A 22078-nucleotide genomic window follows, 5' to 3' on the forward strand; every position below is an offset into this window, starting at 1 on the left:
CGTAAAATCTACAATTACAACGCGAAAAAGAGTATGCATCCGCTCGAACTGTCATCTGCTCTTTCAAACTTGTCTGCTTTTTGTCGTCAGCTCGTTCAAACGCCAGCGGCCCGTAAACCAAGCGTTGACCCGGTAATTGCGATAAGAAGTAAGTGCAGGCCTCAAAACACTTTTGAAGGTTGGTTGGGGTAAGTAGGCTAAGTGTAAACAGTAGATACAAGAAGATGTTGATCACTGTTACCAGTGGCCGTCACCGACTTGTAATGCCCGATTCTACTTGCGGTTTTCAGTATCGACGTCCACCGGGAGGCACTCACTTGATCGAATGACGTTTTAGCGAACGCCCACGTTTCACCGAATGACACTTTAGCGAATAGCCGGACGCCGCGAAGCGGCGTTTTCGGGTGGGCCAAATAGGTTCACCTTTTGTAATGAGCCGCCGCAGACTGTCGCCGCGAAGCGGCGTAAAGCGCAGCGCGGCGGATGGGTTAACGCGCGCCCGGGTTATTCGCTAAAATGTCCATTCGCTCAAATGTCGCTGTTCGCAAAAATGTCATTCGCTCATGTGATATGGACCCACGTCCACCATCTCAGCTACGGTCCACGCCTTTGCAGCCCGAGCGACGTCGCGACTGAAAATAGCGAGATGAATCTCATCGTGGGAGTCAGGCTTTAGCGCTCATTCCGCGGCGTCCACGTGAAATGAATCGCCGCACGTCACAATATTCACGCAAAGTTTTGCGGTGTAACAAGCCTCGTGAATTTTGCTGAAGCCGCTCAAGTAGTCAGACATTATTAGGAGGACGTAAAATCAACAATTCCGACGCGGAAAAAAAAGCACGGGTACTCACACCTTCGCCGACAGCAATGCAATTCAATGGTTTGTTTAAGGGCGACGGCGAGCTTCTTGCCCACCGTCCACCGCGCATGCGCGGCACCGGTGGCGTCCGCTAGGGGCGCTCCGGTTTGTTTGTAAACATGAGTTGGTGTATAGAGCCACTAAATGAGCTACGCTTAGAGTATCGGCACTGTCTCCGATCTTGTTGTGGGTGCTGCCATCATGGTGCTTGTGGAGAGCAGATGCAACTGCCGATCGTCATGGTTCAAAAGCGCCACTTCCTCAGCGTCAGATTCGGCGTTAGGAAGCTCGTAAAATATTGCTTTGCTCTGTTGCGAACTGTTTAAACATTTCTGGAAGACGAGAAGGCGTTTCCCGTGATTTCAGATAAAGCTTCAGATAACTGGCAACAATGGTTTTAAGCCCCAGGACGGGTAAGTGTCGTTACTCTAAAGCGTAGCTTATTTTGTGACTCTATGACATGCAGAGGCCGGAGGTTGTTCTGTGGATTTGCATACGCCGAATTCTTCTATAGCACCACTTACTTTCTTCTTGTATACGGAGCATTTCACTACTTTTATGCGGTGTCTGGAACGCGTTTTTGACTGGTCGGTTTACCGTCCTATCCCACCCATGCTTTGAAAATGGTCCCAAAGGCAGCGAATTGCGTCACAGAAACCGGCCTGTCGTGCTATCGGATGTCGCGACCCTAGCGGTTGGCCGTGGAAATTCTGGCGAAAAAGGCGAGCGGAAGCAAGTTTCGCTGTCCTTAGCTGTGTCCCGTTTCGCGTCTGCTCGGGTGCGGTTGACTGTCCGACTGCAGGGCGACTTGGAGCATAACAGACGTCTGCTTGACTAAGGTTGCCGTCTTATTATAAATAAAGATTTCTGCCTTCCTTCTGGTGCTGAGGCCACCGCCAGAATCATGATAGGCAACATACTGACTTTTCTAAGACGTCATTAGGCAGTAATCGAGGGAACATATTTAAAGACGCGGGAAACAGATCAGTCGGCGACGTGCCATTCCGAACAGCATGCTATTCTTCATAAAAAGGGACGGTTCAGCGTGCACTTCAGATATTCCAGCGGGACATGTTTGCCCATTCCTAATTAAATTCGGCAAGCGAGGGAGTACGCGCTGAAAGCACCGACATCTTGAGTGGCAGTCGCCAAGAAGCGTCGCTATTCTAAAACCCGAGGGCTGCTCATGACGAAAGACACGCATCGCGCTACAATTAAAACGGTATTTAACAAAGAAAACATGTCGCAAATTGCCCTGCAATTGTGTTGCTACTTTAAACGTTCTTGGTTTAGCGCTTGTGATGCCAAACCACTAACGCTAAACAAAATGTTTAGTTGAGTTAGTGGTGGGTTAGTGTTAGTAAGACTTAGGAGTTAGTGCTAGACAGGAATGGGCAAAATACATGCAAATATGTATCGAAATACAAATACAAAATACTTCGTCAAAAATGTATTTAATTACAAATCTAATTACATTTCCAAAAAAGCATTTAAGTACAAGATACAAATACAACCAAATGTATTTGGTCTCCTCCAAATACTTTTCCAAATACATTCCTCAAAATTTGCGTCAGCGACTTCAGGGCACCTGCAACGGGTTTCTGGGTATCTCATTTTAATTTTGCATCGCACACTCGGGAGTTAGTGTGCGAGGCTCTAGTAACGTAATAGAAATGTAATCACAAAAATTGTAATCAGCTTGGACGTAATAGGTGAAAAAAGTAGAGAGCTTCAAGCAGCTTTTTTTGTCGATTACATTTTGGTATAGACCAACAAAGAACCGAGACGACCAAGACGCACAGCACTAGCTAGAGAATTTTTTATTGTTGCAACTCGCACCAGTTACGAAAATCTGGACGACCCGCGCATTTAGAATGTTCCAGGCAAAAATATGGATGGAAATCAGGCTGGAAAGCATCACAACTTGTCACAGGCACTTATTTAGCCAGTCTGCCTGTGAACGTCGATTTCGTCACTACTCTTGCCCTGGACTAGCGCCGTAATCACAAAGTCACTAAACGCTTGTGCTTGATTGAGAAACACTGCATTCGGTGGAGAACGTAGTTTTCTTCCTGCTTTGGACAGTGACAATAAATTTGAGGGATGTATTTTCGCCCACAAAAGTGTATTTAATTACAATTGTATTTGAAATACCCACGTTTTAGTTTTTAAATACACACATCAAATACATTACGCAATTTGTAATTAAATATGAATGCAAAATACACAAAGTATTTGAAATACGTATTTCAAATACTTGTATTTGAAATACTGCCCATCCCTGGTGCTAGACTTAGTGGATTTAATGGTGCTAACTCCACTAACTCGCGGTCGCGCATTTTGTGGCTTCACTTAATCTGAAAACCTAAACTAAAAACGCATCACGTTAAAAAGAAAAAAAAAAGAACAAAGAAACTTTGAGGTCAATGATCACGGAAGCGGCTGCCTAGCCGTACTTGTCTTTATCGAAGAACAGCAGACCAGGAAGCGTGCCGATGTGCAAATCTAGAGGAGAACAATGTTTGTCTGGACGTTGGGATTGCCGGTAGCCTTGAAGCCTAAGTCGTCTCAAGCATACAGGTTCAAGAGCCCTTCCTTCATCTTCGAAAGCGACAGTCCGACGAGGAAAAACAAAGTTGGCACGTTTCTCAGTGTGCGGAAGCGCTGCAGAGTGCAGCCCCGCGGAGAGTTCGGAGGGCACAGCGTATCGCCAGGTTAGGTGACGTTTTCTCAGGTCACAGGGACGGTCACCGCACTTTATCCGGGAAGCTGTGACAAAGCCTAGAGTTGGTCATGTTAAAAGGGTCATGAAACGATATCGGGTTGGAATGTTCATGTCATAACTTTACAGAACCGTATAATGGTCATAGTCTGGCCCAAGTATACTCGCACGGACCGCCGCTGATTCACAAGCTTTTTGTTCGCGGAGAAATTCCGAGGATAAAAGGGGACTATTTCTTTCAGTCTTGCCTTCGCAAAGTTTGATAACGTAATTCTGGGATCGAAACCATCCGCCTGACGACAGTAGAGCGCGGCCCATGGATTGGACACGAGAACTTCATAAGCACTCGATTTCGGCTCATAACAATAAATACCTTAGCGCACACTCGGGTAGTGGCTCGTGTTCAATCACTGCGGTGATGAGAGTGGCCGAACTCTAACAATGCCTGGAGCTCAGCACACGTTTTCTACTTTGCCGACCCAACGCATGGTTATGCTTAACGTTGGCGGCATAGGATAGGTACCAGGCCATGTGGCCGCTTGTTTTGCTCCGGGTTGAGATGACGATGCCCATATTTCTCGAATTTACTTGCCGGCTGTCACTGCTTATAAAAAAAAAAAAAAAACTAAGGCAAGTTTATTCGGTTATTAACGTTAGGAAGTGATGCTGATCAGCATTTAGCGAAAGTAGAAAACATTTTTCAATGGCTCTTTAAGCAAATCGGCAAGATAAATCAAACACATGCATTTCCTTTAAATGCTAAAAATCGTAAAAAAAGACAATTAAGAACAAAGTCTAATACGTATGGGACGATGTAGGTCTCTCTTGAAGGAAAAATCATGTGCATACAATATCCATGTCCCATCACACCAAATGAAATATTATGTGCCTTTTTCTTGGTGAATGACGCAGAGATCCATTTAATGAATTGCCATGGTTGTGTACCGTAGTTTTCCCTCTAAGTTGGTACATAAGTTGCATTGTTTTCTTCCACCTGTCTTTAATTAAGGAGAGTCTTATTAGCGATATTTTATTTAAATAGATGAGGCGGAAAACATAGGCAATATCTCCCGTATTCTATGTGCCCAATGCATGTATAACGTAAGAGAAATTGTCTTGAACCACTTCAGAATGTATAACCAACATGCTCTCCTGTTTCTATCTTGGTATAATGTGTTAGATTTTTCTTGACATGAGTTTTTCGTACGGTGTTATGGAATGTGGGTCTTGTGGGTGCGTATGTATTTCTTCTGTATGGTAGGTTCAGTTCTTAACTTATGTGGTTAAAATAAGAATAACCAATAATATTCGAATGCGGCACGGTCTCCTGCAGATCCCTATCAGTTTCCGCCCGATATCTTCAACGAGTAATCACTTTGACAACGCGATTCGTAAAGGCTACCAAACTTTTTCCCTTGACTATTATTAGTTAAAGAGGTGGTTACGCGATTTTCGGACTTTGGCCGATTAGCAGCGGGAATACCATGTCTTTATGCGCGCGCTAGTTTTTACTCACAAAAAAAAAAAAAAAAAAAGAGGACACAAATCGAAGGTTAAAGTGCCCCCCTCAATTCTCACGCCTTCTTTCGAGTGGCGTCTCTGATGGACCCCCTGGTTTCCCGTTGGATTCTCTTTTTAGAGCCCCAGCAGCTCCCTCCGCGATTGCCGACTTTTCGAAGATTGTCATCGCCGATGGTCGCGGCGAGCGATCGCAACAAAAGACGGTGCGCCACGGGGCTGCCGGCAAGTGTAGCAGCGGAGGGGGACAGGTTTTGTTCATTTCCGCGTGTACCCCAGTGACGTGCCACCATAATCCCCGTAACCGGCGCACGCGGCTTGCAGATCGGCATAATTCGTTTTTTTCCTTTGCGATTACGCAGCGGAATAGCAGTTTTTCGGGGGAAGGTGGCGCGTTTTTTCTTGCTTGTGCCTACATAAACAATATAAAAAATGCAAACTGCAAATTTTTTCATCGACAAAATCGTTGCACTACCTTTTTAAACACCCCAAAACTTGAAACCACGCATCTTGAACAAACCAAACACCAAGTCAAATAGTAAATCTCCACGTTCTTTCTTTCTTTCCTTCTTTCTTTTTTTCCTTGTTTCCTTCTTTCTTTCTTTCCTTCTTTCTTCCTTTCCTTGTTTCGTTCTTTCTTTCTTTTTTTTTTGTTTTTTTTTTCTGTTTTGTGTCGACGAACTCGTAATTTAATTCGTTACAGCTAAATACTTGCAGATATGACTCGAAGAATTTTATTTCTATTCTCCAGAAAGCAAACATCACGTGACAAGAACGGTAGAGGCACCATTGGCTTCCAACAAAAATACGACAGCGATGTTTCCGAGTGAAATGACGAACCGCGAAGTCGACCGTATCCCATTCTGTCTTTCACGGGCCGTCAGTTTCTCTCGCGATGGCTCGCGCGTGTTGGCGTTCTCACCGAACACTCAGCGTAGTGGGCCGTCGCTCGGTCCGTTGTGAGACCCGCGCTCACGTTTCCCGACGGCAGAACCCGAAAGATGCCAATCTCGCGGAGTGTGTCCCGTCGCGCTTGACCACGCAATGGCCGACATCTAAGAGAGCAACTCGGGTTCCGGCAACCGACATCCACCTCCTCCCCATCGAGCTTCCGTCGCACGCGTCTCTACTTCTGCGATGAAGCTATACGAAGCCAGTGCCATGATCGCAAAGCGCAGCGATCAGCGTAACGGGGTTCCAGAAGGAAGCACTTGGAAGGTGGACAAGGTGGGGGGGTGGGGGGGGGGGGGGGGGTCGCCCTTAGTGTGTGAAACAGTTTTTCTGTACCGCTTACTATACTTCGTTCCGACGCTACGAGCTAATGGGACCCATCACACGGCGTCAAATGGCACACCGACACGGCGTTCGCCACGTCTCCGCACGTGCAGCATCGAATCATGCACAGGGAAGGCCCAGTGACCTGCGCTTTTGACACTGTTTGATCGGTCCTATTTGCTCGTAACGCCGCCGGCCGTTGTCTGGCCTTATGATAACACGAAGTGTATAGTGTAGAATTGTCTTAAATGTCTGGAGGGTCGATCACCCTTTAGACTCCCTCCCCCCCTCCCGTCTTCTCCTACACCTGCCCATTCTCTTTCGACGCCACCCGTAACAAGGAAGGTCGATGTGCCCTGACATCGTTACGGTCTCGGGCCCGGAAGAAGAATTCTGCAACAGCTTGATCGTAGAGGCGTCAAAAACACATTGATATTTACGCCAGCGTGCGCACAAGAAATGCGCACTTGTCTGCGAGATCATCAAGGCCACGGAACACAATCACGTCGTCCTCGGTCTCGACTTGATGGTTTCCGTCGGTGCCTCTTTCTCCGGTACGGCGGCGGCGGCGGCGGCAGCGGAAGGACCAGGCGGAAGTGGGAATTCGAACGAGGGAAGCGGGGCGAAGTAGTTCAGCGGGCGGCGATCGCGGCCCGCGGGTCTGTCTGCCTGCCCCCCGGCTCTGTGAGATGTGGGACGCGCCCATGGGGGCGGCCGCGGTTAACTCGGACGGAGACGCAGAGCCGATTCGGAGTCGAGAGACCTTACTTAGGAGCACCGTGCTTAGGAGTGACGGTGGCGAAAACGGCGTGCGTTGGCGTGACGGCGGGACAAGGCGTGCAGGCTTGCCTGCGCCCTGCGAGGGTCGCCACTATCATCCAAGGATGAACCGGCAACTCACACTCTTTGGGTTCTACAAATGCACGTGAAAGCGCGCGCTCGTGAAAACATTTTTGTTGCAAAACCCGTCGCTTTTCTTATGTCGAAAGTGTCAAGAGAACCGCGGCACATTTCACGAAAGTCGTAAGCGTCCATCTCTATTTCGGACATGGAGAGGAATTATTTTGAGACAAGGAAAGGAAAGTACAAAGTATAATAGGTTGCTTGTCTCGCAAAAACATATTGTTTGGATATGTCAAGAACTACAAGAGGAAGCCTAGAGACATTCCCGCGGATCCTCTTTTTTGAAGATTATTACTTACTGAAGGCTAATCGAATCTATTGCTTTAAATAATACACATTGAAAAAGTAATCTAAACTCTGCCAGAAACGACAAAAAGTTACAACTTTAGGCATACAATTAGACAACCATCCCAAACCCACACAAATTAAGGAAAGAAAACAAAAAAATGTTCAGATCTGTAAAATTCTAAATATCATCCAAGATAGAATTTACTTTTATTGCTATTTTCTGCATTGAAAACGAAAATACAAAGACGCTTTTGGTGAGCAGTAGCCTTGCTTGTTCAATATTTATTATTGATGTGTCTTTCATGAAGTTCTATCGCTTATATATATTTGTTTCCACCTATTATTTATTCAACGTTAGAAAGTTTGAGATTTCAGCGCTTATGTTAAAAGCTTTGAAAATTATATATAATTTTTTTTCGTCGCTAAGTTGATGTATTTTTTACATACTTTTCTGACATGTGTGTATGTCTTGGTGGTGTTTTTTTTTAGTTTTTCTTTTTGTTCAAAAAGATGTGTAGTACTGCTCAAGAACTGTAAAGGAGGCAGAGACCTCTTCAGGCATCACGTCTCTAGTTTCCGCCCCCCCCCCCCCTTCCCCCCCCCCTTTTTTCTTCCTTTCCCGATAAATCGTGAAAATACCAAATAAATAAAAGAAATTGCTATGAGGAAAGGGCGTTCTATTGTTCTTTTTTATTTACCATCTATTTGAATTATTAATGCAAAACTTATCCGGAAACTTTTTTGTCATCTTCGACATTGTGTAATCTTGCGCGTCCTGCGCCCACTTCATCACACGAGCAAAATTACGCGGTACGAATATGGGACCTATTTGCCTTCGTCCTATGAGCCTCTTCCTTCGCGCGCCTTGGAAAAAACAGCGTTGCCATAAGCGGCGCATGCATATCCCATTCAACAACTTACGTAGACGGCCCCAGAAATAAAGCAAGAATAATAAATTCTGAATGATGGATCGGATGTGGGGTGCTGACGTGTTCTCGCTGATTCGTTGTCATTCGGCCGATATGTATGGGTGTTTTTCAGACAGCGCTCAAAGCCAAAAAAGTTGTTGACTATATATGCTTTCGAATGCAGCCTATTGTGTGTAAATAGTTAGTGAATTAATCTAGAGAGAAAAGTCCCATCCATTCGGACTGGTTCGGAATACATGCGAATATCGGTGGTCTCCGACTGGTGGGTGTGGTTCCGATGGGCCCATACTGTTGTCGACGCCTTAATATGCGCAAAGAACGTTTCTAGCTTACTTTGCAGGAAAACACCGGCACCGCGCATTGTGTAAAAATAAATAAAGTCGACAAGCACTCGAACAACTTCAGCTCATCGCGCGACAAGAGGAACGCGCCTAAGCTATCGACTGCTTTCTTTCTCTCCTCTTCTGTAGTTCTCTTGCTCGTTCTTTTGTTCCGGGACCACCGATGTCGCCGCTCAGGACGGGCCGCGTTCTGCACCGTCTCCGACAGGTGTGTTCCGCCCCTGATTCTGCGAGCCGCATGGCACGCCGTCGCTGACATCAAAGCTTCGATTTCGTGCTACAAAGGCTGGAGTTGCTTCGTTTTTTCACTTCAGAATCAACAAACCATCAGTCGCGCGAGAAATATAACACCGCTCGTCGCATGGTCTAATGGCGCGTTTACACTTGCGGATTCGCGTGCGCATCCGCGCAGGCGGAAGCTGGATTTTGGTGTCGGCTGGCAAAATCGACTCGTCGCTGGCGGAAAATCTAAATATGGGTCTCGGACTGGTCCAGAATTTGCGCCAGCGACGAGTCTATTTCGTCGCCCCCTCCATAACGCGTCCGATTCCATGGAGGTGCATAGTTTCGGTGAACCCACCGAGACGGCGATAACGAGCGCAGAAGCGGAAGCAGCCGTGCCTTGTTTTCTCTTACTAAAGTACCGCAGCATGCATGGCTTGCACGCGACGCCATTGCGTTATGCTGGTGGTCCTTTCTACTCGTTTTTTGCCGAGAATAAGTTTGAATGTGCGGAATGTGTGCTGCACGGCGTATACGCGCTCAATCAGCGCCACCTAGAATCATCAAGGCCCGCGAATATCCTCCTCTCCCTCGATGGAACGTCATTCCAGTCGGACGGCACCAACTGTGCTAGATGACCCGAGCCCGATGCCGAGCGTCCCTCGATGCGTTGATTGGACACGAAGACCAGCCGAGCGCTGACGCAGCACTCGTATCCAATGTGTGCCTTCGCTCGATCTTTCGGTGATGGCGTCGGGATTATATTGTGCACAAACTGGGATTCTTTTTTGCTTTCTTGTTATTAACATATTTCCATCGTATCGGGAAGATTCCGATCACTTTGTTTCAGCTGAATACTTTTTTTTTTCTGTTCGTCGTTATAGGTATTTATGTGAACTGTAAAGAACCAATGCCTCGTCTGCCTTCTTAGACTTTTGCACTAGCCCCTCTTTCGGACATCGTCTGGAAAAAAAAAACGACATGTTAGGAATTGTTGTTGACTTAGCAGCAAGGACACCACAATGGCCGCTAATGTACCGTAGTTTCCGATCTGATGACCGCAGGGGTTAATTTGGGGTAAAAAATAAAAGATCTTGCTTAGATAGTCCGCACCGGTGCATATATAGTCCGGACTTGATGCCTTATCCGAATGTAAAACGTATCATACACAGCACACACTGACAAATGCCTGCTGTATTAGCTCACTAAACAAGCTGTGTCATGCAGAAATCAGCATTGATATACTATTTTATTCATAAAATCCTTCGCGTCTCGTCACAGTGAAGGACCTAGAAAAAAACAAAACAAATCCTTGCACGCCCATTTACGCGTACTTCCGTTACACTTCCCTCCATGTATGGATAATAAGGACGCAACCCCCTGCCCATTATAACCTCCTTGGATTACCCCATAACAGACTACGCGTCAAGCGCGTGCGGACCGTCAGCTTCTACAGGTATGCACTAGAAGCTCCGCCTCCAGCCCGAGCTCGTGTGCGTGCCACGAAGTGTTACCAAAGACAGAAAGCTCAAGCAGGAGGCGTCCTTGTTAACTCAACAAGCACAAAAAGGAACGTCCAACAGACTGTTACAAAGCGTTTGAAACCAATAGAATTTAAAAAGCGGATGCCGAAACTTCTCTAAAGAAGAAGCATCCACTCCTCGTTTGATAGGAGACCATGAAGGCAAAACGGTACATGTTCGGCCTTGAACTTAATTCCGGTCATCTAGAATGAGTCTTATCGTTTCTATCAGTGCTGCCGGTATTGTCTCGCGCCCTTCAAACAAGGGGCCAGAATGACGCACTGACACGCATGTAAGCACGTCAATAGATTCAAATAACCGAATCCTATAGAAGACTCTCACAAACAATGTCAATGACGGTCGTCCGAGACCTATTTTATGCCCTAAATATACTTAATTTCCTTTGTTCTGCGCAGCAGCACGGGAGGCACGGATGCGGGCTCGCGGTCTCAGCATGTAATTTGCTTGCGCACGTGCTCTTCCAGAAAAAGAATTTTTTTGTGTGTGTGTTTTTTGGCGATTTTTGTTTTTGCGTTTGAGCATTATTCTCCGTTCACCCTTAAAGGAGCGGTGCAGGGATATTCAATAGGAATGTTTTTTCACTTTACACGAGCTTACTGGCACTAGTGGGGCTCAAGGATACTCGCAGGCAACGCCACTGGCCAAGAAACTCCTTTGTTGCGGTGTAATTTCAAGGACAAAAGCGATCATTTTCATTCAATCTCCCCTTCGCAAAATTTGATGACGTAACGTGGGGATCGTAGTACACCCGAATGACGATATTTGAATGCGGTTCATAGATTGGACCCGTGTATTGCGTGAGCACTCGATTTGGGCTCGGGGTGATCGATAGCTCGAGAAGCACTCAGGTAGTGGCCCGTGTCCAATCGCTGCAACGACGACAATAGCCGAGCCATAACAATGTCTGAAACTCAGCGCGTGCCCTGTGCTTTGCCAACCCCAGCGCGTGGCTATGACCAACATTGGCGGCATATAATCGGCTCCAGATAACGCGGCCGCTTGTTCTGGCTGCGAGTTGAGGGGGTGAACGCTGCTCGGAGTGAAGGGAAGACGATTCCATATTTCTTACTCATTTGTATATACCTGTCATGTAACCATGTCATGTAACCACGTGTGTGTAATGTAAATATGCGTTTGTGTGTGTTTTGTTTGAATAAATCAGGTTATAAAGAAAAAAAAAAGGATCGGTGGCCGAGTGGGCTAAAGCGCACACCCAGCTCGACGCGCGTGGAGCGGAAGCTCGCGCTGCAGAACCCAGGGATCCTGGGTTCGAGCCCCACCCCTGCCCGTCTCGATCTAGATGAGCATCGTACCAGTGTGCGGTCGTGTATCACTACTGCGTGGTGCACGTTAAAGACCCCAGGCTAGCGGTTGTACTGCACTGGCTAAATTGCTCATCTACAGCGTGTGACTCGTCGCAACTTTAATGGCTGACCAACTACACGCTGTATAAATATCCCCACAACCCAATTTTTTTTTTTTTGAACGCTGCTCGGTTTTTTTAGAGTTTTCTTTAATTTTTTTTTGCGACTTCTATTGCGTGGGGTGAAAAACGAACGCGTGTTTTATAAGTCATTAACGTCAGGGATCTGTTCTATACTTCGTCTCACCCTAGCATGGACTAACCGCGAAGGCTGTGCTAGTGCGAGCGGCCAGCCTTGACTGCCCTGACTAGAGCACTTGCTGCATGAGCGCTCATGCAGCCGCCGCGGCTTCATTCAAAGCAACTAGCTCGCGCTTTTAGCACGCGCGGCTAACAATAGTCCATACTAAGGTGAGACGAAGTATAAGCGGTATTTGCGCAAAGTACAATTATTGTTGCATCGCCCCTTTAAGCTGAGAGTAGAAGCTCCGCCTTCAGCACGAGCTTTCTGCCCTTGCTAACACAAGTGTGAACGCGCACGCACGCGCAACCAAAGCACTGCGGAAGCCAGCGAGCTCGCTCTGAAGGCGGAGCTTCTACTGGGTGAAGGGTGTAGCCTAGCGCTGTGGAGTGCAGCAGCCGATAGTGTGAGCGCATCTTATTGTTTGCTCATTGGTTCCTACTAAACGCATGGCACTTCTTTAGCGCCCGCACGGACGAAGGCTCCAAGCACGACAGCTTGGCTTTTGAAGCAGCTTCCACTGCACCGCAACCAGAAGGGTCCGAGCGGTCCGAGGTCAAACCCTCAATAACCTTAAAGGGGCCGTGCAACGATGTTGGCTATGAATGGTTTTCACTTTACACGAGACTACCAGCGGCGTAGACTTTCCATTTTCCCGGGGGGGGGGGGGGGGGGGGGGGTTGCTGCGCGTTTCCTTTTCGCCAAAACTGGTGATTGAAGCTAACGAAAGCACGCTGGGATTGCGTTTTCCATGTATTTTGTCAATAAAGGCAACGTGGGCGTTATTTTGTTTACATGCAGAAGCTTGTTACATGGCATGTAAGCAGCGTTTCGGTAAGGATCATGGCCCGGGCCCGGGGGAGGCTCTTTATTTGCGTATGCACTTTAATATTTCGCGTGCCCATTAATTTACCCATCGTCATTGCCATCATTTTTGAGTGACACTAAGTTTTCCCGTGCAGCACCAACGCACTTGGAGTGTGTTTCGACGGGATGAAGTGCACTCGCTTGTAGTGACACTAAACTAGCCCGTCTTACAGGGGTATTAGAAACGTACCTGGAACGTGTTCCTTTCGAACCACTCGAATTCGTAACGGGAACTGGTTCCAAGGTTGAGAAGGAACGAGGAACGATCTTTCGTTTCTGTTCCGGAGGAGTGCGTTCAACTCTGCCTCTGGTCGAGCTTTGACGTGTTTGTTGCCGCTTGGGGCGCGTTCGGGATCCTCTGACATTGACGTCAGGCGCAGACACTGCCTTTTAGCTGGTGTTGCTGCGGCACACCCACTGATCTCTATGTATATATTTGCTGGATCGCGTTTGACCAGCTGCGCCTATGGACGGGAATGCGGCCACGATCGGCCGTCTTTTCGGTAGACTTATATTATATCTAACCATCATAGTAATATGGCGAACAACGCTATGGCGGCAGGCTGCCATAAAATAACCGTGGATCTAGTACACTGTACCCTTGGTGATACTTCGTGCTTGATTGAAGTTGTTCGACGAAGCAGATTCTTGAAACCCGGCGTGAACGGTAGCCCCATCTTTAAGGACCTGGCGAAAGATCTACGAAAGCGCAGCACCGGCGGAAAGCAGCGCCGCTCGCATCGAAAGCAGACGCCGTACCGGCGTCTGCTTTCGATGCTTCTTTCGGTGCGACTTTCGATGCGTGCTGTGCTGCTTTTCCCCGCTGCTGCGATTTCGTGAAACTTTCACCGGGTCCTCAAGATCGAGCTACCGTTCACGCCGGGTTTCAACAATATGTTTTGTCAAACAATTTCAATCAAGAACGAAATATGACCCACGGCTATTTTTGCCGCAACGCTGTCTGCCATGGATGGATGATAGTGGCTGCACCAGCTGTACACTGGCTAGAGGTAATATAACTCTACCAAAAAGATGGCCGCCAGTGGCCGCATTCGCGGAGCGGGCAAACGCGACCCAGCAAATAGACATAGTCATAGAGATCAGTGGGCACACCGGCCACTGAGCCACGCGAACTTCAACACGCCGAGAGACCTCTCCGGAAAATCTCAGGAGACATCGCGGCTATCCGCGTTGCACCGCGTGGCACGGGGAATTGTGGGGCTGTTCCGATGTACTCTAAGCCCGATTCGGACGCTTTCCATATCCTGGAACGATCCGTTCTTTCTTATCATCGCAAGTTGAGAAGACGCCAAAACTAAAACGAACAAAGACAAGATCACCAAGTACTCTGTTTTCAGTTTCCTTCTGCCTTCTTTGCGTTCCAAAATCGCGAAATGTTAAACTGACATCAACTTCAACTTCTATTTCTGGATAGTCCCCCTCGTGCTGTACACTGGATTGTCATAATCCGTCCAGCAGGCCGGGGAGGGGGGGCATATGTTTGTGGATTGGTTTATTTTATGTTTATGAATCGCAAACTACAAGCACTACTATGCTGGGATACGTCACAGCCATGTTTACCTTCTAGTTTCAAGTTAGAATGTCGTCTGCTTCGGTTGAAGTTAATCGAACACCGGTCATTTGACAAGGCCAATGGAATATATTACAAGTCTAGACAAATTACGACGAACGTTCCGGGTTCTAGAAATGGGTAAATTTAACCACCTCGCAACCGCAGACGCCTCCTTATAGTTGTCGCGACGCTGGAAACTAAATAAATGATCGTATCCGAGTCATATTTCCAAAATCGTTGAGGCGGGTCCCTAAGCCGTGGTCAAGCTGCGCAGTTATCTTTCCGGTAATATTAACGAGCCTCCTTTATGTAGGCCTAGGTATACGCTCGAGCGAACTCCACGCCTCTCGATGGGATAAGTTCGGTCGCTCTGCGTTCAAGACACAAAGCCTAGCCTACATGTCGTGCCCGGACCAGGGCCTCGGTAGACAGACGTGTCGCGAGCGTCGACCCATTCGCTATCTGCCCGCGCAGCCCCCGATCGCGGTCACGTACTCCGGCCATCACGACGGGGCACCCAACTAGTTTCGACGGTTCGCTCCCTTTCAATTCGTTATCCTTTCTCTTTCTGCTCGACGGCGGGAGCGTTGGAATTACGCGAGCGGCCGCTGACCAAGAACGCGTATCGCGTGACCTCCGAAATCGGAAGAAGCTGATCGCGCGACGGATGCTCCGTTTATACGTCATCCCTTTTTGACGCCTCGCGGCGCCGTTCTGCGTGGCGGAGGCGCGGAGGCTTCGCACTGTCAGCACGAAAGCTCCGCAGGTGGGCGGCGGAGCCGAGGACGGAGTTTCCCGGGTTGTTCACGTCACGGCATCCGTCCGCGGAGTTGTCCTTCGTGTGGATACCCCTTTGCAAACAGAAGGAGAACAGAGAACGGCGTTGTGGGAGAAAGTAAAGGCCAATTCAGACGTTTGCGTTTGGGTACGACCGGCTGCGTAGCAAGCTTTGCTGCTTGTAACTGCTTACGGTGAGGGGGTTGCTAATGGCAACCGAGTTATACGCTCAACGTATACTGTAGTGGAACGCGAGTAGTCGTGGCTCAGTCTGCCTGACTCAAACGCAAATGTAGTCGGTCACCGGCAGTCTTGTACAAGTCACTCGAGGTACAATTACTCCCGCTTAAAAATGCATTCAGTTAGATTACGCAATTACACGACTCGGACGAAAAGTATTTGGCCGTGACTTAAAAAAATAAACGTATACCTCTCCTATTACCGCACATTTACAAAACAGTTTTCTGCCGGTTTGGAAACGGGTTCTTTCGTACCGTCGATTATTGGATTAAAATAAGCGAATTATGAACTACTTATCTTGTTAATCCACCAGCTTTTGGGAAACCGTCCCCCTGTCGGACATTTGGTCAGAGGATTCCTTGGCGGGAAACTTGAACGAACAGATGGCGCCACTAGAAAGGGGAAGGGGGAAAAAAGTGAAGGTTAAAAATAGTTTTAGTACTTCCAAAAGTAATCAGATTAATGTTGCGATTACTTCCTAATAAACGTCATCAAACGATTACAAAATGACTTTAAAAAGTAGTCGATTAGGAGAAATTGTATTACTTATATTGAGTACCGTCCAAGCCCATACTCCGTTTCACGATGACTTGGCGAGCTGCGGAGGCTACGGCCCCCGCGACCCAGTAAGAGCGTCGTAGCGAGGCACGTGACCTCGCGTCAAGGGAGCGTTTGTGTCACTGCGCCAAATGCGAGGCCCGGAGGAACCGGCCGTTTTCTGCTGGCCGAGAGTCGTCTGCTGCGAAACCAACCGACTTCCGACGAGCGTCCACCGCCGCAACATTGTCGTCCTTCAGTGTAGCGATCTCTTCTGAAACTATTCATGAGACAACCCATACGCCCAATTTGCGCGCGAATCTGCGGCGGCTGCTAGTGAGAAAACGATGTTTCGAGCGGGAGCGGTCGTTTACGGGGCTGCGATCGTTCAGACATCGTTCAAAAGCTATCGTCGTTCTCGGAAAAAGGCTTGATCCGAATTAAGTATATCGTTCAAAAGTAACGTGTCTTCGTCTTTCTTCCGTGTCGTGTAACGCGGCGTCGCTAGAGAGGCAATCGTGCGAGTTCAATTGTCGTTAAAAGAGAACGGAGCCTAGAACTACTTTTCGTCGCGAACGGCGCTTTTGCTGTAGTGGCAACAAGGCCTCCGTGGCTTCGGCCATGGAGGGTTGTCGCGTGCCTTGCTCCGACGCTCTTATTGGGTCCAGGGGTCCGCAGTTATCAAAGGCACAATGTTTGCCTGGTAGGCTGAGCGCCTCTTGCTGGGTTCATAAGCTGTCATCGACGATAGCTTTCACACAAACAGTATTTTTACGCAAACTGACCGCCTTCACCGCCTCTTGTTGAACACTGACGGTAGTGCGCATGCGTGACTTAAAGAGATACTTCAACGAAATTTGAAATATATCCGCCGTGTTCAAAAACAGGTTGCATATAATCCACAATATCCGTAAATGACAATTGCACGTTTGTATTTTGAGCCTGGTGGCTGTATTTTTGTTATAAACGGCCCACTCTAGCAAGCGCTCGGAGAAGGCCCAGCTTAGAGCACGTGACATCCGACGCAATCGTGACGTAGGTCGTCTCGGGACGAGCAAAGCTACGACGAGGCTGACGTCGAGGGGATGGCCTAGTCGTTCCAGCCAACGAAGCGGCTGCTTTTGTACGAATTTTGAGCGAAGGGTTAATCTTTTATAATCTTGTAGGGGGACAATAGCTACCCTCTAAAAAAAAGTTTGTGCGTCTACTTTCACGCACAACCCTCGGAGAGCCAATCACCGCAACTTACGGAAGCAGCTCAGCGAATGACAATGCCGAAACATATGTTTAGACCAAAAAACGCAGTCTGAGTTGTAACATTAAGCAATGCAAAACGTCACGCTTGCATTGCTTAATGTCACAACTCGGATTGCGTATTTTGGTCTAAACATATGTTTCGGCATTGTCATTCTCTGAGCTGCTTCCGTAAGTTGCGCTGATTGGCTCTCCGAGTGTCGTGCGGGAAGGCAGACGCACGTGCTTTTTTTAGAGTCTGTGGTCTGTGTACCACGTTTCTTGTTCTTCGCTTTTTAGGTGCGGTTACTGTTTTATAGCTATGATTTAGGGGCCATTTCTCCTTTGACAGGTTGCGACTCCAAATCATTCTGAAGTCGGCCCACGATGTCAGCTAATCGCGTACTCTATCCTTCCGTTCACAAAATTTCAGAGAGGAATGCGCGGTTCACCGTAAGCGGTTTTTCCGAGCTCCGCAAAGGGTTAGTCCCCTTTGCAGCTAATAAACGAGTCTTACTCCACCTCGTCTGCAGGGCCTACATTGCGAGATATTCTGTTCTAGCCTCATTGCGATTTCCCACGTGGTGTCTACCATCGATCGTATGATCACGAGTGGTTGTAAATATTGTTTGACCACAGTGCGTGAGTGTACATGGGCACGGTAACTTTACAAGGAAAAATGCGAAATGATTTTGAGGCATAAAAAATATCTATTAAAATAGTGGAACTTTAAAGTTGATATGTTCTATGCTTCTCGCGCAATTAAAATCCCACGGAAGCTTATTCAATATGGTTGCTAGAAATGACAGATTTTCAAAAAAGTTATTCATAGCACCCGGTGTAAACAAATATGCTAGCCTAAGAAGAAAAGAAAACACAAAAAGGATACGTTCCTAAGTTATTAATTTGCACTATTCTATTATTGCATTGCGTTTAAAACTCTTCCGAGTATTATTAAAAAAATTTCAGTCATTCGACCGAAATAACTTTTTTTATGAAGGTTTGCTGTGAAATTTTAAGAGAGGGCTCAAGGGCAAATGTCCCAGAATGCAAGACAGGGCATGCTTGTGTAATCTAAATGCAGCCCCCGCCCCCCCCCCCCCCCCAAAAAAAAAAAAAAAAAAAGTTTTGTGGCAGAGTTGGATCGTAGTAGTCTAGAATATGATGCATAACAGCTGCCCTCGTTTCTTTTCTTTCGCAGGCGTCACTGGTGTATAGCAACCGCTACGACAAGAAGGCCGTCCGGAAGACCCTGCAGGGGGCGCTTATCTCGTCTTTCTTCCTGAGCTTCAACGCCTTTGCCTTCATCGCCGTTTTCTGCTCACTCAGGTGCGCCATGTGCATTCGTTTCGTCCCCACGCGGTCCAACTGCGGGGGAACATTACGGCCGTAACCGGAAGGGCATGTCAGTTACAGTACATTACAAATTGCTTCAAAGTTGCCGTAAAAAAAATCTGAAGATGATAAGGAAATACACAGTTAGCATGTGTCATTTGCTGGTCAGGGTTGTGGTCTGGCTTGATCTGGGGGGTGGTCAGGGCTGATCCGGACGATGGTCCGAATGAATTCGAGCGTTGGTCCGGCTTAATCCGACCGATGGTTTGGGTACATCCGGACAATGGTCTGGGCTAATCCGGCCGGTGACTTGGATTGATCCTGCCTGTGATCTGGGCTGATTCCTAAGAATATTGCTGTGTTCGCAAGCTAAATTGTGTTCTTTTTTTAATGTTGTGCTGCCCTCTTTTCAATTTTCCGTTGCCCGCTTCTTTCAAATATGATCTCATATATTCTGGAATAGTTAATAGGACTGTCAACCATAATTAACCAAACGTGTAAGACAACTTGTCTTGAATCAACCGTGCAGTCTGTTCGGAAAGTTGTTTTTTTTTTCTTTTTCGATCAGCATATATCACCCTAAAATTATTTTGGTCTTATTCGAGCTCATGAGTCTCGCTTCGAAAAACGCCAGGCCTTATAACGGGAGTAATTGACAACGCGTAAAAGTAACGCCTTGGCTTCATTGCTACTTTAAATCGAAACAAAGTAAAATTACACGGCATAGTGTGAATATATCGCGCATCTTCAAATCACCAGCAAACGATACCGTCTACGCATGCAATTCCCTACAGTTTTTTTCTTCTCTCTCATATGTCTGCAGGAAATTGGTAGGCCGGTTCAACTTTCTGAATGCGTCCTACCTTCCCGGTTTCCTGGCTAGTCTCATGGCCATCCTGCTGGAACGGAAGAGCAGGTAAGAGGAGGAAGGATATGGCAATGATATAGATAAGAAAAGTGTGTGTTTAGGAGAGAAAGAAGGAGAGAGAGCGGAATGGGCACTCTGAAATATCATTAAAGGACTAGAAGCATAGGGATGAAAAAAAGAAAAAAAAAAAAGGCCGGTATCAAAGTTGACGAATTGATAGGGAAAGAATTGCGGTAACTAAGAGGAGGTTGGAAGGTTGGTGGAAGAGATCTAGGGAAGGATAAAAAAAATACAGATACAAATAAGCAATAAATTCAAATTAAAAGAGAGGGGGGTCTGTTATAACAAAATTCATACAAAGAAAAAAAAGAAGGGATGACGAAATGTTAGGCTAGTTGGCGCAAGCTGCCGCCCGTTACAAAGGGTATAGCCATTACCATCCATCCATCAGGTGATTCAAAGTGGGTAGAAATGTACCGTTCGTTCGAGGGACTAAATGGAGAGTCGTACCCTGGAGGACCCCTATACATGAAACTGAATGTGCGCACTATATTGATCCGAAGACGGGCGATTTGTTGCAAATGACAGGAGACGTCCTGTTCGTGGTTCAATGCAGCTTACATATATTGGAGGGAGGGGCCGTACGTGAGGCAATGGAGCACAATGTTCCAGTGCGCCACTTCCCCAGCGTAGTTAACTTCATTTTAAATAAAAAAAAATATATTCAAAACTGCTCTAAAATGACCATTAGAACAACTGTTGCCTCAATGTTTGAAAAATCAACTTCGTGAGACGAACATAAGCGGAAGAATTTGTCGCTTTTGGCATTACATTGGATGTGCGACGATGTTCTGTAACGTTAGACGTGAATTCTTATTTTAAATTGCTTCTGAAGGGTTATGTATATGCAAGTTTACTGAGACCCGATTTTTTAGGTGGATTTAGATGTACATGTAGGAAAACAAACTACACTTCCCGACGGTCGCCCGACATACTTTAGCGCTTTTTATAACCTATTTAACGTGAATCATACAGGAAGGAAATAAGTCCGAGCTACTTGTAACTGGATACAGATTCCAGAACATAATTGTTGGTAAGGTACGTAGAGCACGTGGCATTCTGGAGAGAACATGCACTTTAATTTTATGTTCTCGGGCGGAACACGCGACGTTTTAGCAGCAAAGAAAGTGCGTCAGGTGTCTTCTTTCATGGCAAATATTATACGTTTGGTACTTGGTATACAGCAACTGTAGTTAGCAATTGACAATTTGTGAATGATTAACAAGGCGCTTGATTCTATTCTGGATTAACTGGTATGTGGGCATAAAATAATAGATAGCAAAAAATAATACACGTTGCGTCTAACTTTACGTTTATTGCAGGAGACAAGCATTGGCCATCTATGTGTGCAATGTTGTAAGTAGGCAGTCATCATTTCTTGCACATTTGGTGTATGTCACGTTTCTTACTGTATACTTTTTGCGTCTTCATTTTTTTTCTTATATGAACATCAAACACGTCTTTTTTTTTCTTCCGTTTTTTTGTACCAGACTTTTTGCAGTAATCCGTCGAACACAAACACTGCTCGGAGTCGTTTGAAACATGCGCCTTATTTGTCATCTTTTTTATTATTTATTTTACGCTTTAGCGTCACCAACTGGCACCACAAAAACATTTTTTTTTTAACACGGTTTAATTTTTACATTTGCCCGTCTCGATCTGAACGAGCATTGTACCGGTGTGCGGTTGTGTATCACTACCGCGAGACACACGTTAAAGACCCCAGGCTAGCGGTTTCACCGCACTGGTTAAATTGCTCATCTACAGTGGGTAACAATGTCACCACGTTTCTGGTAAACTAACCTCCCGCTGTATAGACAACGGACGACTAGTTACTTCTTTTGAACACGCGGTATACTGCTGCAAAAAAATTTTCTCGACCCGCAAATAAACACACACAAAAAAAAGAAACTTATGTTGTTGCATAGCAAAATAATCTTTGCTGTGCTGATGTAACGAGGTCATTACGGGAAAATATTGGTTAACTTTACCCTGGTCCGTTAACGCGGCCAAGAGAGAATTCAAGGAGGAGGGAAGGGATGATAACACGTCTGAAGCTCCGATTACATTTCTAATGCATCCTTTCTTTTTCACCCAATCCCCTTCCCTATCGACAGTGACATGTACACACTGAGTGCATAAGCAACGAAGTCTATTTAAAAAAAAATATAATAAACATCGCTTTCACTCACTTTAATGCATCATACGAAAGACCGTCTGCAGACAGCGTGTGAGGCGTGTCTCTTCCTTGTATGGACGGTCACATTGGTCAGACAAACGTTGTCCGCCGACATGGCCGAAGCATGCACACGTATACGAAGAAAACATGCTCCGAACATGCTTGAGCCGTGTCCGCCGATATTTCTCTCATGTCTGCAGAGAA

General features: G+C 46.7%; 1 protein-coding gene across 1 annotated transcript in view; it reads left to right on the forward strand.

The window, feature by feature from the left end:
- LOC8023497 (transmembrane protein 135) overlaps positions 1–22078 on the forward strand; it is a 108990-nt gene that overhangs the window by 50048 nt on the left and 36864 nt on the right. The window contains exons 2-4 of the mRNA XM_029987878.4: positions 18634–18761; positions 19591–19683; positions 21018–21051. Coding sequence (XP_029843738.3) covers positions 18634–18761; positions 19591–19683; positions 21018–21051 — 255 coding nt within the window. The remainder of the gene's footprint in view (positions 1–18633; positions 18762–19590; positions 19684–21017; positions 21052–22078) is intronic.

The sequence above is a fragment of the Ixodes scapularis genome, unplaced genomic scaffold (genome assembly GCF_016920785.2).
Source record: "Ixodes scapularis isolate PalLabHiFi unplaced genomic scaffold, ASM1692078v2 PGA_scaffold2__306_contigs__length_199485367, whole genome shotgun sequence".
NCBI classification, from domain to species: Eukaryota; Metazoa; Arthropoda; class Arachnida; order Ixodida; family Ixodidae; genus Ixodes; species Ixodes scapularis.